At 41.9% G+C, this 12,700-nt stretch overlaps 1 protein-coding gene across 2 annotated transcripts in view; it reads left to right on the forward strand.

Annotated features, from left to right (window-relative positions):
• The window catches only part of PREX2 (phosphatidylinositol-3,4,5-trisphosphate dependent Rac exchange factor 2), a 232,818-nt gene that overhangs the window by 134,278 nt on the left and 85,840 nt on the right, over positions 1 to 12,700 (forward strand). For both annotated transcript variants that reach the window (XM_031441512.2, XM_064480858.1), the window contains exons 24-25: positions 7,588 to 7,807; positions 8,497 to 8,704. In XM_031441512.2, coding sequence (XP_031297372.2) covers positions 7,588 to 7,807; positions 8,497 to 8,704 — 428 coding nt within the window. The remainder of the gene's footprint in view (positions 1 to 7,587; positions 7,808 to 8,496; positions 8,705 to 12,700) is intronic.

Below are 12,700 nucleotides of genomic sequence, written 5' to 3' on the forward strand. Positions count from 1 at the left end.
AGTTTTTCTTTCTCTGTTCTCTTAATAGAGGGAACAGAGCCCAGAATCAGGAAGTACATGGAACACAGGCTGTTTTTAATGGATTCATTTGACATATTAATTGGGCATATTTTCCTTGGTACCAGGAATATGGCAGCAAAGAGAGATCTTTCCTCTCACAGTGTTTACCTTTGAATGGGGGAAGTGGCAACAAAGTAAATACATCTCTACAAAAGGGGAAAAAACAAACACTGAGGAGCTATGAGGAAATCACAATAGGGAGCCAAGCTGGGACGTTGCAGGGTGGTCAGGCTAGACGGGGTGGCTGGGGGAGCCTCTGTGAGAAAGCTTGTGTCTGACTGACAAGTAGAACTCTGCCTTTAAGTGGGAGGAGGGAGCATCCAGGCAGACAGGGCAGCTGGTGCAGGGACCCCAAAGCAAAAAGAAGGCCAGGGTGTCGGGGGGGAGTGACCAGTCATAAGGTGGGAGGCTTGGGCAGGGACCAGTCTGAGGAGCGGTGGAAGCTTTTTATACCTTTTGGAACACCGGAAGGAGTTGAGATTCTTACATCAATGCAAAGCGGTTGGAAGCTTCTAAATAGAACGCGGACTTCATCTAATTTAGATTCTTTAAAGCTTTTGGGCTCTGTAGGAACGGGTTGCAAGGGGCAACAGTGGAGGCGTGGAGAGGTGTGGGAAGCTACTGTGATAGTCCAGGCGAGTGATGGTGATTGCGTGGACTAGGGTGAAGACGCCGGAGGCAGAACATTAGATGAATCTGAGGATATATTTTAGAGGTAGAATAAGTAAAAATTGATCTCCAAAACATATCTTGTAGCAGGTTTTAATTTTTTTTTCTATTTATATCAATGGGAGACCAGCTAATTAAATTATTCCCTCAAAATGAGGCTGGTTGCTTTGAATTTGGTACAGTCATACTGGGAAATGTTATTTATCTCAGTGTTTATGAATATGAGTGAATGGTATGTTTTATGTTCCTGATATGGTAAGTAAAAGATAAGCCTGTATGTGTCCCGATATGTCCATATAAAAAACAGGGAAATGTGTGAATGAAAACATAAGGGACTTGGACTTTGGTTACCTCAGGTGGGGGAAGGGGTAGGGGGACCACTATGTTTTTCTTCAAGCACTTCCTGTAATGTTTGGCTTGTTAAGTTGAATATGTTTTGCTGTCATAATTTTTGAGAAGTCCGTTCTCATGAAAAAAAATGATACTCAGGATCACTGTGTAACGGTCACATCTGTTCATCCTCTTCCATGATTGCTATTCACCTCTTTGAATTTGGGAAAGATTCCATGAGTGTGCCTTGTTGAAGGTGAAGAGCAGGAGATTTTCCTTTTACTTGTCCTTCCTCTGTGAGATGTGACAATGCTTTGAAGTTAAATTTAAAAGCTGTAAGCAAATGCAAATGAGTAGTCCCCTTTTGAACACACTTTGAATAGAGAATCATTCTACTTCAGAGACAGATGTATATAAAGTATGACAGGGTTCAGGCAGATTCTGGTTATCAAACTTGTCACTGTGTGTGTGTCATTTCTCTTTCAAAAATTTTTTTTCCTGTTTTCTTTTCTCCATTCAAACAACAAAAGCAGTAGAAGTGGCTTAAAGAAATATACTTAGAAAAAGGTAGGATATATAAACCAAAACAAAACATTAGAGAGAAGAGATATTATGTAGGGTATTGATTCATCTGCTTTAAGAAGGACCAAGACAACACAGGCTTAAACAAGAGAGAAAGTGTATTTCTCTCTCAGTGAAAGTCCAGGCTGATAGGAGTCTGGTGAGAGGGAGCTGGATGGTCTTCTAGGGACCCTTCTGTATGTTTGCTCTCTCCCCTAGGATATTGCCCTCTTCCACAAAGTCAAAGCTGGCTCATCACCACCATGTCTAAATGAACGCAGAAAGAGGAAGTGGATGTGCACAACAGAAGTTGTGCACATCACTCCTGTTCACATCCTGTTGGTCATTTAGTGAGAGGGAGACTGGGAAATGTAGTCTCAAACTGGGCATCCAAGAGCCAAACTAAAACTCAGGGAATTTTATTACTAAAAGAAAGAAGGAGAGAATGAATATCGGAGGAAAGTTAGCAGGTAACTTTGCAGGTAAGGCTGTCTTAGAGGAGATGGTATAGGGCATCAAGGAAAAAGGGTTCTGGGTTAAGTAGGTCCTAAGATTATTTACTTGCTAAAGTGGAATGTTATATTTGGCCTTCAGCTTCCTGTTGGCCAAAATGAAAAGGGAAACACAGCCTATTACATATTTATCAGCATCCTCATGATAAGTACATGTTTCCTAAAAGAAGCAAAGCTTTTCTTGGACTGAGTTCTAAAAGAAATATCTCACACTGGATTTCAAAGAGGCAACACCAGGAAATGTCAGAGCAGTGCCCATGCACATATCCCTGTAAAAGAAGCAGCAGCTTGTTTTGTGTGGAAGATATTTTTAATACACTTTTTAATGAAAGCGCATAGGTCAAAAACTCAATTTCACAAGAGCAGATTTGTTGCAGGATGGGACAGGAAGAATAGGGAAATATTTACTAAATATGTACCTTGTACGTAGGCAATAGTTGCTTGAGGAAGATTGCCCTCTTCCACTTACAAACTACTTGGGAAGAAAGGTCAAAATACAGGAAGTAATTATAATATTGGCTACTTAACCTACAAAGAGATGCCACCATGAACGAGCGAATGTGCTGGCACCCAAACCCTGCTCTATATGGGGGTCCTCCCTGTGGTTATGTGCACACAACGGTTTATAGAGCAATCTGCTGCAGGGATCAGGCATCGCATGCAGAATTGTACAGTTCGCCTGTGTTGTATAATCTTATCAACACAGTGATGTGAGACACATTATCCATTTCATTGATAAAATGACTGAAGCTCAGAGTGGTCAGTTAACTTGCCCAAAGGCACACAGCTGGGAACAGCAGTGGAATTTGACTCTTGCTCCCTTTTATTCTAAAACCGGTTGCTGTTTGTTTACCTGTAGTTGACACTGTGCTGCACAGCTTGTGTGCTGACTGGTTTGGTTCTGGCTGCAGGAGCAATTGCATTTCAGTAAAGGAGAAATCGTTGTGGACTGAACAGTCAGCAGATGCTAGCTGCTGTAAATTGGAAAGCTTTGTCAGAGGGGAGAGGGGGAGAGATGGCACTCAAGTAAAAAGAGATATCAGAAGGGAAGGAAATGAGAACTGAGAACTTAGAAATGAGACGACCTTACTGAGGCCCTGGACCACCTGGACTAGAAAGGAGAGTTTGAGTTGGATGCAATTAAAGAAGAAACCTGACAAAATCTGTTTTTTTTTTTTTCAGTGATATTTTAGAGTGACATAATAAATAAATCATAAGCTTTGTTTGTTAAAAGTCCAGGTTGATGATGACTTGGACTCATGTGGAAGCACTGGGGGTGGAGAGAGAAAGATCAGTTCAAGCTGTTTGCAGGAGGAAAATATATACGAATTTATGGTGAGCTGGTTATGGGGCTACAGCAGTGAAAAAGGTGTTACTTATTGGTTATGATTCGCAATAAATTGAGGTGCTTATAATGTGGGCGATGACAAGCTTGCAGTCCAGGGCTTTTCCCCCAGTGTTGGGGGTTCTCAAACATCATCCCAGCGAGAGAGAAGTGTCTTCTGTTTCCTTGGGAGTAACTGGGAACCTGAGAAGCTTTTAAAGCAGAGGTGGACAGCCTACTGGGCAGTGCTGAGAGATGATATAAAGACTGTCACTGAAGTATGAAAAGCTCTCGCACGTACATTACTGCCGTTTGAGCCTTGAAGTAACCGTGTGTACGGAGAATTCTCATCATCGCTCTTCTTTCTCAAGGGGATTAAGAATTTGCTTTAAGTCACATAGCTGGCGAGCAGCAGGTGAGCTGTCAGTCCTGTGGAATGCTGTCTCACTTATTTGATTTTTAATTTAGAAATAAATAGAAGCTTGTCATCAGCTTGGCCTTAAATGCTTTAAAAGCTATCCTTTCCTCATCCCTTCTTGACCATAAACGTATTTAGAATAATTGGCTCTCTTTCTCAGTAAATAGAGAAACAAGGTTAGCCAGAGAATATTTCAAGAATCTTTTCTATTTGAACAAAATGTTGATACGCAGGATAATAGCATGTCATGTAGGGTCAGCTCCGTCTGGGTATCAAACGCATGTTGACAGAAGTTATTGCATTTGTGAATGTATAATTTTAATATTTACTTTTAAACTACTATAAGCAACACCTTTTTCTTCCAGATGAAGGCTTAAAACACCTCTCTTCCTATAAAATAAAATGTATCCATAGAAACTAAAATCTCAAGGAGGCGGGCCTTCCTTTATTTTGACTCTCAAAGTTTTCGGTTTTAAAAATAGAAGCTAGTTGATGTCTGGTTTCTAGTCAGGCTGCTGCCGTCACATTTGAGTTTTTGGCCAGTCGTGCAGGCCACAAATGTTGTTCAGCCCATGTGTCAGCGGAGTTCAGACCTTACTGGGGACCTGAATGAACCCTGCGCTGGCGTTTCATGTCCGTGGGGCAGGAAGCGTGGGCGGTGCAGACATAAAACTGTGCCCCGTTGGGAGGAACACACTCACGCTCTGTCATCCTGAGAACTTTTTAAAAATCCTAGATTCATTCTTCTGTTTTCAAATAATTTCTTAATTGGGCTTATTTTTGGCACTGGGGATACTTCCTCCATAGAAATATTTAATGAGCTTGCAAGAGAGAGTTCCTGTTGTTACATGTAGGAATCTAAGTCTTACTGTGAATATTCCAAGTACCCTGAGTTATTAATGCCACACCATCCCCACACTGATGTATGGATTGAGAAAACTGTGGGTAAAATCTCTCCCCATGTCCCCTTCCCTGATACAAAATTTTTACAACTTCCTGTCAATGGGGTTTTACACGTCCTTGAACTGGGAGACTGTCTGCAGAATAACAGCTCCTTTTGTATTATTTTTGACTTTTAGTCACGTGACTGTAATTGAATGTAATGTGTTGTCATGCTCAATAATAATTCATGAATTAACTATCGATGCAATAAAAACCTGAGGTTCCTTTTCCAAGAAGTACTTATTCCTGTCAATACATACATGTCTTACTGTCTGTATTTAAAAATTAATATTCCCCTTGGCCCCCACAGTCCTCTCTACCTGCTGTTCCATTTCTTCGATCTCTGTCCTGAGGAGAGCTACCTCCACCTGCTGTCCGTACTTCTGTCCGTGACTGCTCTCTCACTCACCTTTCATTCTCCACGTGCTCAAGTGGGGCTCTGGTCCCTCTGCGTAAGGGAACTGGCTCTCTCTGAGGTCACTGGTGGCCAAAGCTCATTCACGGTCGTTCTTACAGTCCTTGCTTTAGTAGCGTCTGATGCAGTTGACCTGGTAGCTCTCTTAAGCAGTCTTCGCTGGCACTGCCTGTCCTGGTTTTGTCTTTTCTTTGTGGCTCATTCACAGTCTCCTATGCTCGTTCCGCCTTTTCCCTCCAGCCCCTCATGTGGCAAAGTCCCCCAGCTCAGGATTTGGTCTCCTTTTCTGTCTCCATTTGCGACCCCCTGGGGGTCTCATTCAGTCTCTTGGCCCATTTGACCTTTCCATTTGGGTCTCATCATATCTCAGATGTCACAGGTCCAAAATCAGCTCCTGATGCCACCACTCCACCGTCTGTCACACCTGCTGGGCTCTCTTGCGCAGTCAGGCTCATCCTCCCCATTGCTCTGTCTAAACACCTTGAATGCGTTTGTCACGCCGCTGTCTCTCACAGCATTCTCTCGGCTCTGCCTTCGAAGTATGCAGCCTTTTCTCACTGCCTCTGTTACTGACAGCCTAGGGTGAGCCCCTGGCGTCAGTCCTGTGAGTGGTCTTCCGGCTTCCACCCTTGCCCACATGCAGTCTCTTCTGAATGTCTGTGAATCTCAGTCACAGGAAAAGCTAAGTCCTCCCACTGGGCTCCGAGGTCCTCATGATCTGTCCCATCCTCCCCCCGCCCTCCCTGTCACTCTCTGCCCTGGTCACATTGATCTTCTTGACGTCCATTGAACACACCATCCTTGTGGCTTTTGCAGTGATGCCCTCTCCTCCAGGAAGGCTTCTCTTTCAGGCATCCATATTCCCGACTCTCCCTTCCTTTGAGATTTTGCTTAAACATCAGCTTCTCAGTGACGCCTGCCCTGACCACCCGATTACAACTGGCAGTTCATTCTTCACCTGCCCTCTGAAACTCCCAATCCTTTTACCCCGTTCCCTTGTGTTCACAATTGCATTTATCATCTTCTAACATGATATAACTGACTTACAGTGTTTGTTGTTTGCCTCTTTCCTCATTACAATATAACCCCCTGGAAGGCAGGAATCTTTGTTCATTCACTGTTTGCCAGCATGCCCAGAACAGCGCCTGGTTCAGAGAGCCATTGGTATATAATTGCTGAGTGAATGAATGAAGCCGGTAATAAGCCTGGGCTATGCTTTTTCCACAATAGCTGTAAAGCATGGCCCATCCCACCTCATTCCTAGCCCACGCCTTGTATTCTTTATTGCAAAGTTGCAGTTTTTATTTATAGAAAAGAGCTTTTGTCTTTCTTTATGAGCTTCTGCAAAGTAGATTAGTGAGATCAGCGTTTCATTCGAGGCTGCTAACAAGGATACCAGGTCCACATTTCCGGGGCCGTTTACAACTGAACGATGCGATCAGTGTTCTCCAGCACCCACCACCGTCAGTACAAGAACTGCCTTCCTCATTGTAGGTTTGGGTTGCAGAGAGGGCTCAGAGTTCAGCAGCAGAGCACGCTGTCTGCCAGCACATTTCTCGTCTTCAGAATGTCTTCAGCCCATTTCCAGCACCCATGGCTGTGGATCAGGCTTCAGGTGGCTGTATAGACCATGGCAAGTATAGGCCATGGATTTGGATTGCAAGGTTTTAAGAAGTGGAGTGGCTCTCCGGGGACATTGTGTGAAACCCTTGGGTAAAGCTTTATTCTCAGTGGCACAGAAGCAGAATCTGCTCAGATCTCCTGGCTGACCCTGACCCAAGGCTCAGCAGTGATTAGTCAGAACAGAGAGAAGTCCAGTTGATTCTGCCCATTGTCCTGGGGTTCGGAGCCAGCACCCCCGTGCCTTGCTGTCTAACCTGCTCACAGACTCAGATCTGGCTTGGCCTTCTGACAAGTGTTTGGAATAATTTATCTTTTTCTACCCTTGACCTGACAGCTACCCTCTTCTGCCCTCTTCTCTCTCTTTAAGTACTACTTCTACCTTGGTGTCCTAGGATGCCAATTTGGTTTCTCCATGAGACTCTCAGCTGCTAGGAGTCTATGGATTTGCATCCTAGTAAGTGGTATTGATCACTTGAATTCATGTCTTTTAGCACTTAACTTGCGATCAGAGTTTCAAGGGAACCCTACGCATTGACTGCCTATATTGCTTTGCCTTTTTAAGAATATGTGGGTTTTAAAATAATGACTTAATTTCTAACAGCTTGTAATTGATTTCACTTGGTCCAGCTGACATGATTCAATTCTCTTTTGATTTTGCTATGGATGACAGGAGTGAAATGTTTGAATTATCACTGCGTGTTCAACTGCTTTTCATTTCTTCTTTCATTTACAGTTTTCTCGGGTGCTAAAGAATAGAGCCTGGCCCACCTTTAAACAGGCCAAATCTAAAATCTCCCCACTGCACAGCAGTGATTTCTGCCCTACCAACTGCCATGTCAATGTGATGGAAGTTTCTTATCCCAAAACGTCAACCTCCCTGGGGAGTGCGTTTGGAGTTCAGCTGGATAGTAGAAAGCATGGTTCTCAGGATAAGGAAAATAAATCTGAACAAGGTATGTTGGCTTTTTAAACTTTATCAATTTATGACAAGGAGCTTTGGCAATCATGACTCTTTCTGCATCCCTGAAATTAGGTAGATTCCTGGAGTATAAGTGAGTCTGAATTTTTGTAAAGAAAGGATTTCTCACTCTAATAATTTTTTTGGAGGGAGTGGGAGGTAATTAGGTTTCTTTATTTTATTTTTATTTATTTCTCAGTGGAGGTGCTAGGGTTGGAGTCCAGGACCTCATGCATGCTAAGCATGTGCTCTACCACTGAGCTATACCCTCCCCCCCAACTCTAATCATTTGGATAATTATGCATAAGTGTTTGTAGGCTGAAAATGGAGTTATGCATTTTCATAATTTTTCTTCAGAGAAAAATGATTATTTTTGCCTTCTTTGCATGTATGATGTATGTTAGGCAGCTCGTCTAAAATGGCTCTAACTGTGAAAAAAAATCAGCAGGAGCAGCTTCAAAGGCTGCAGAGTACCGTTCCACACCATCACAATGGGACAGGGGATCAAACTGTAGTCCTGGTTTTTAGTCACAACTCTCCATAAGCCTTAATTCCTGAATTAAATTCAGCATTGGATTGGCATTTTACTTTATGTAAGCTTGGACGTCTGAAGTGAATTGCACTGGATTGTTACTGTAAGTTCAAACTAATAACTGTTCCTGCGGGATGGCTTTAACTCCTCAGGGAAACTGAGCCCCATGGTGTACATCCAGCACACGATTACGACCATGGCGGCCCCTTCAGGTCTGTCTCTGGGGCGGCAGGATGGGCACGGCCTCCGGTATTTGTTGAAGGAAGAAGACTTAGAAACCCAAGATATCTATCAGAAACTGCTGGGCAAGCTTCAGACTGCACTGAAGGAGGTGGAGACGTGTGTTTGTCAAATCGATGAGTAAGTATGTTATTTATTGTACTTTCAATTGTGCCTAATGAAATAGCTGCAGAAAAAAATGGCTTTTGAACATCCATCATTCTCTCTTTAGTTTTTGAAAATGTAGGAATTTTTGTTGACCATATAGATCCTCTTCATTCCAACACCTGAAAAATGGTAAAACGTGGCAATTATACAGATCTGTATTTTAAGGAAGGATTTAATACTGAGAAATAGAACAACAAAATCCTGTCTTATGGAAAACACGAATGAAGTCTCAGTGTGCAAAAGTCAAACTGAACAATATGATTGAAAGCGTATGAGCTGTGTATGGGGATTTCCTTGTATCTTTTACAGACCAGGACACAATCTTTGGTGGATATGCACTCAATAGGTATTTATGAAAAATGTAAAGTAGGACAAATCTTTACTGTACTTGTTGAATGAGTACAAGCAAAATCATAAATCATGCATCCCGTGGACCCACGACTAATACCTTTTTTTCTCTTCTGATTGAATTAATGGTTTATTAAGCAATTACCCAAATAGCTGGGCTAGAAATTTGGAAATTTTTACTAAGAACAGAGAAGAGGAGGGAGTCGAATAAAATTTTTCCAAAGAGGTCAACTCTGGTTCTTGTTTAAGAATTTGATGGAGGATTGCCGGGACTCTGTAGTATGGTTTGCCCCATCAGGGTCTGTGATGGTTCTTCACATCCAGTCAAGGCAGCTCTGCAGAGTCAAATCAGTATGAGGCACGAGGTAGCTCAGTTTCTCATGTATCAGACAGGATGAATCATGCTAACGAATTACATGTTTGCGGTGGAAATTATAAAAATTAATACCTAACCCAATCAGCCTAGGGCCTGACATCATGCTTGCTTATCATTCAAAGGATTGAAATTGTTGAATATGTTGTCGTTGGTAGAATCTGAAAATGGTTTAAACACCATTTTCCTCTTTTTACTGTACTCTCTTCACCAAGTTGCAGATTTAGTTTGCTGTCAAATGTGTATTATTTAGTTCCCACACATCATCGCTACTTCCATGGATAATTCAGTTTTGACATGAAATAGAACTTATTCTAAGCCTTTGTTATCATTAGACATCATACTAACAGAACTTTAATTAATGTGATCTCTTACTTTACACATCTTTGATACTTAGCAGTCAAAATCAACGTATTAGATGCATTATAGTTCTAAGGTCATCTTTAAATACTTACTGTTTAGTATGCTATTTCTTTCTAACATTTTTATGAGTTAATTTAGAATTGAAATTCTGTTCTCCTTTGCCTAATACACTAGTTTTTAAAAGTTACTAATAACACTTGGTATATTGTATTGCGACTGCCCCATTTATAGTCTTAAACAGTATGAGGTTACTAAGAAAACAGGTGGCTATTTTTAAGCAATGGTACGATATTTGGAATTGTTTTAGAATGACCTTGTGACAGAAAATTTAATACTTTAGGGCATTACATTTTGCTGTATTTATTAATAAATTGATTTTATTATATGTTATGTTCTATTACAGAAACTAGTTTCTTTTTTCCCTTGAAGTATCTGGAAAGTTCAGGAGGAAGACTCTTTATTAAAGAGGCAGTAGGTAGTGGCATTGAATCATGCATCCTAGCTCTCAGAGGGATTTCAGGAGAACATCTGGACCAATCCCATACTCCCAGTTAAACCAAGAGTTATTATTCCTGTTTCAGATGAGTCCTTTGTCCGTGGCAGGATTATTGATGAGCCTGAGTGAAACTGCCACGGAAACCAGGTCTCTAATGCGCTGATTGCCCAACGCTGCCTGGCAGTTGTCCAGACTTGGGCTGTCTTTGTTAATTTATCAACTTTTTTTTAAAGTTCAGCTAATGTAGATATATTTTCAAGAAAATGGTTAGCACCAAGAGGCTCCCTTTACTTTGTTTAAAATACTTTATATTGAAATCACTAGTTTCAGAACAGGGGTTAAGCTATTTTTATTAACCAAACTACTTAAAGCGATTACCTATTTTTGCTTACGATGTCCCTGCCCTGTTGTTCTGAAAGCCTTCACCAGCTGTGCGTGTTTATTAGGAACGTGAATGTGAAATGAGCAAATGATTTGAGAAATTTCCTTGGTCTTCTCTGTGTGCACCATATAATTTAATTCTAAATATAAAAATGTTTCATATGATTCAATGTGAAGTATAATCTCTTAAAACTGTGCAGTTGTCCAAGGGCCTGGATTCCCCATTGCTGCATTCAGAGACGCTGCAGTGCAGCCAAGCTTGACAAATTATTTAAAAAGCTAGTTACCAAACAATTTTCTCACCATGTAGTAATTATTCTTGGTCCGGCATCAACGCCTCTGCAGAGTGGAGACTCAGATCTCAGATGTGTCGCCAAGTTTTAAGAGAATTGCCTCATGACATCTCATTGCTAGCCTTTCTGGAAGTCATTCATTTCTGTGAAGGGCCTGGTGGCCAGCTTGTCTTCACATGATGTCTGGTTCCCTGTCACTTGGGAACACTTCTCCTGGAATTAAATTGCCTTTAACGCAAGGCATTCCACTAAATCCCCCTACTGTGTTCAGATGCAAACATAGAACCAGAGACAGATTTGCTGCCCAGGAAAGGAGATAAGGTGATGTTATGGATTTAATCTAGACCCTGTGGTTCCTGTTTCATCTGGGGAAGCTGAATACTTGTGCCCTTTAGTGGGCTGTTTTCTGGTTACTGACGCATGGGTACTAGACCTGAATAAAGGGAAAAACAATTCATGGAGAATCCAAGACCTCAGAAAGGGCTTTAAACTACCGGGTTAGCGTGTTCTCAGAGGGAGGAAGTGAATAAAGGGTACTGAAGACAGGAAATTTGAGAACAGGCTCTCTTTTGCAGGTGCTAGATGCCCCAGGATTGAGTGATGAACAAAACACATTGTAGGACAGTTAGCGACCAGGGGGAGTGGCAGGGTTGGTGGTGGAATTACCTTTGAGGCTTTCCCAAGCGTTTTGCTGGTAAATGTATAAAAAGTGGGTGCAGTTTCATAAAAATTATACTGTATTATAGGGGCTTATGTGCCGGGCATAGTTACGGTATTAAATGCCCTGACTTCTTTCATTCTCACAGTCCTTCTGTGAGTTGGGTTATGAAAGGCTAGGCTGTGTCACAGACACCTCCAACTTAGTTTGGTCGTTCCTACCTCATGGGGGGGATGTGGCCCAGAGAGCTGGGCTGTGTGGGCAACACTAATGACCGCTTCTGCCCTCCAGAGTTTGTGGGTGATATGCAGAGAGCGGGTGTTCTGCTTCGTTTGCAAAGTAAATGTATGTGAGTGTGTCTCACCCCATCTCTAAAATGAGGATAATAATAATAGTGGTGATGATGATAGCAGTAATGCTATCTACTTCATAAGGGGGTTTAGAGAGTGAATGAATTACTGGCTGTTAAGTACACAGCATCACGACTGGCATAGGAGCTCAACAAATGTTAGCGATGGTGATGGTGACAATATTTACATCTCCATTTAACAGTAAACACACAGGTAGATGCGATCCACCACACCACATACAAAACTCTGCATTCATCAGTTGCATGAGGCGCAGATTGACCTGGACAGGCAGGCAGCTCGGGATGTTAATTCAGAACCAGTGGACCTGTAAGCCATTGGAGGGAGCTTAACACCATAAACGACCAAAAGTAAAGGAAAATATTTCCATGTGGACAAATATTAAGGTTTATGCTGTATTATTGCTTTTAAGAATCTGGAAATTTTAAGCAAAAACATGGTGTCAGAAATACTGTTTTTCTAGCTTTTTGGTTTTTTTTTTTGGTCAGCCTAACGATTGTTCCCACAGGGTCAGTGCAAGCATGACTGCAGCTGTTTAAAATGAAAAGCCAATGTGTGAACCCCACTCATGTAACTTTGAAAAAAATGTTTATGCTGAGCCCCATGATTTTTAATTTAAAAGATACAGAAAGCACAGAGGAGTCCGTGCAGAATGAGAACGCCTGCATCTCTTTCCTCTTTGGTATGCG

This window comes from Camelus dromedarius, chromosome 30, assembly GCF_036321535.1.
Source record: "Camelus dromedarius isolate mCamDro1 chromosome 30, mCamDro1.pat, whole genome shotgun sequence".
NCBI classification, from domain to species: Eukaryota; Metazoa; Chordata; class Mammalia; order Artiodactyla; family Camelidae; genus Camelus; species Camelus dromedarius.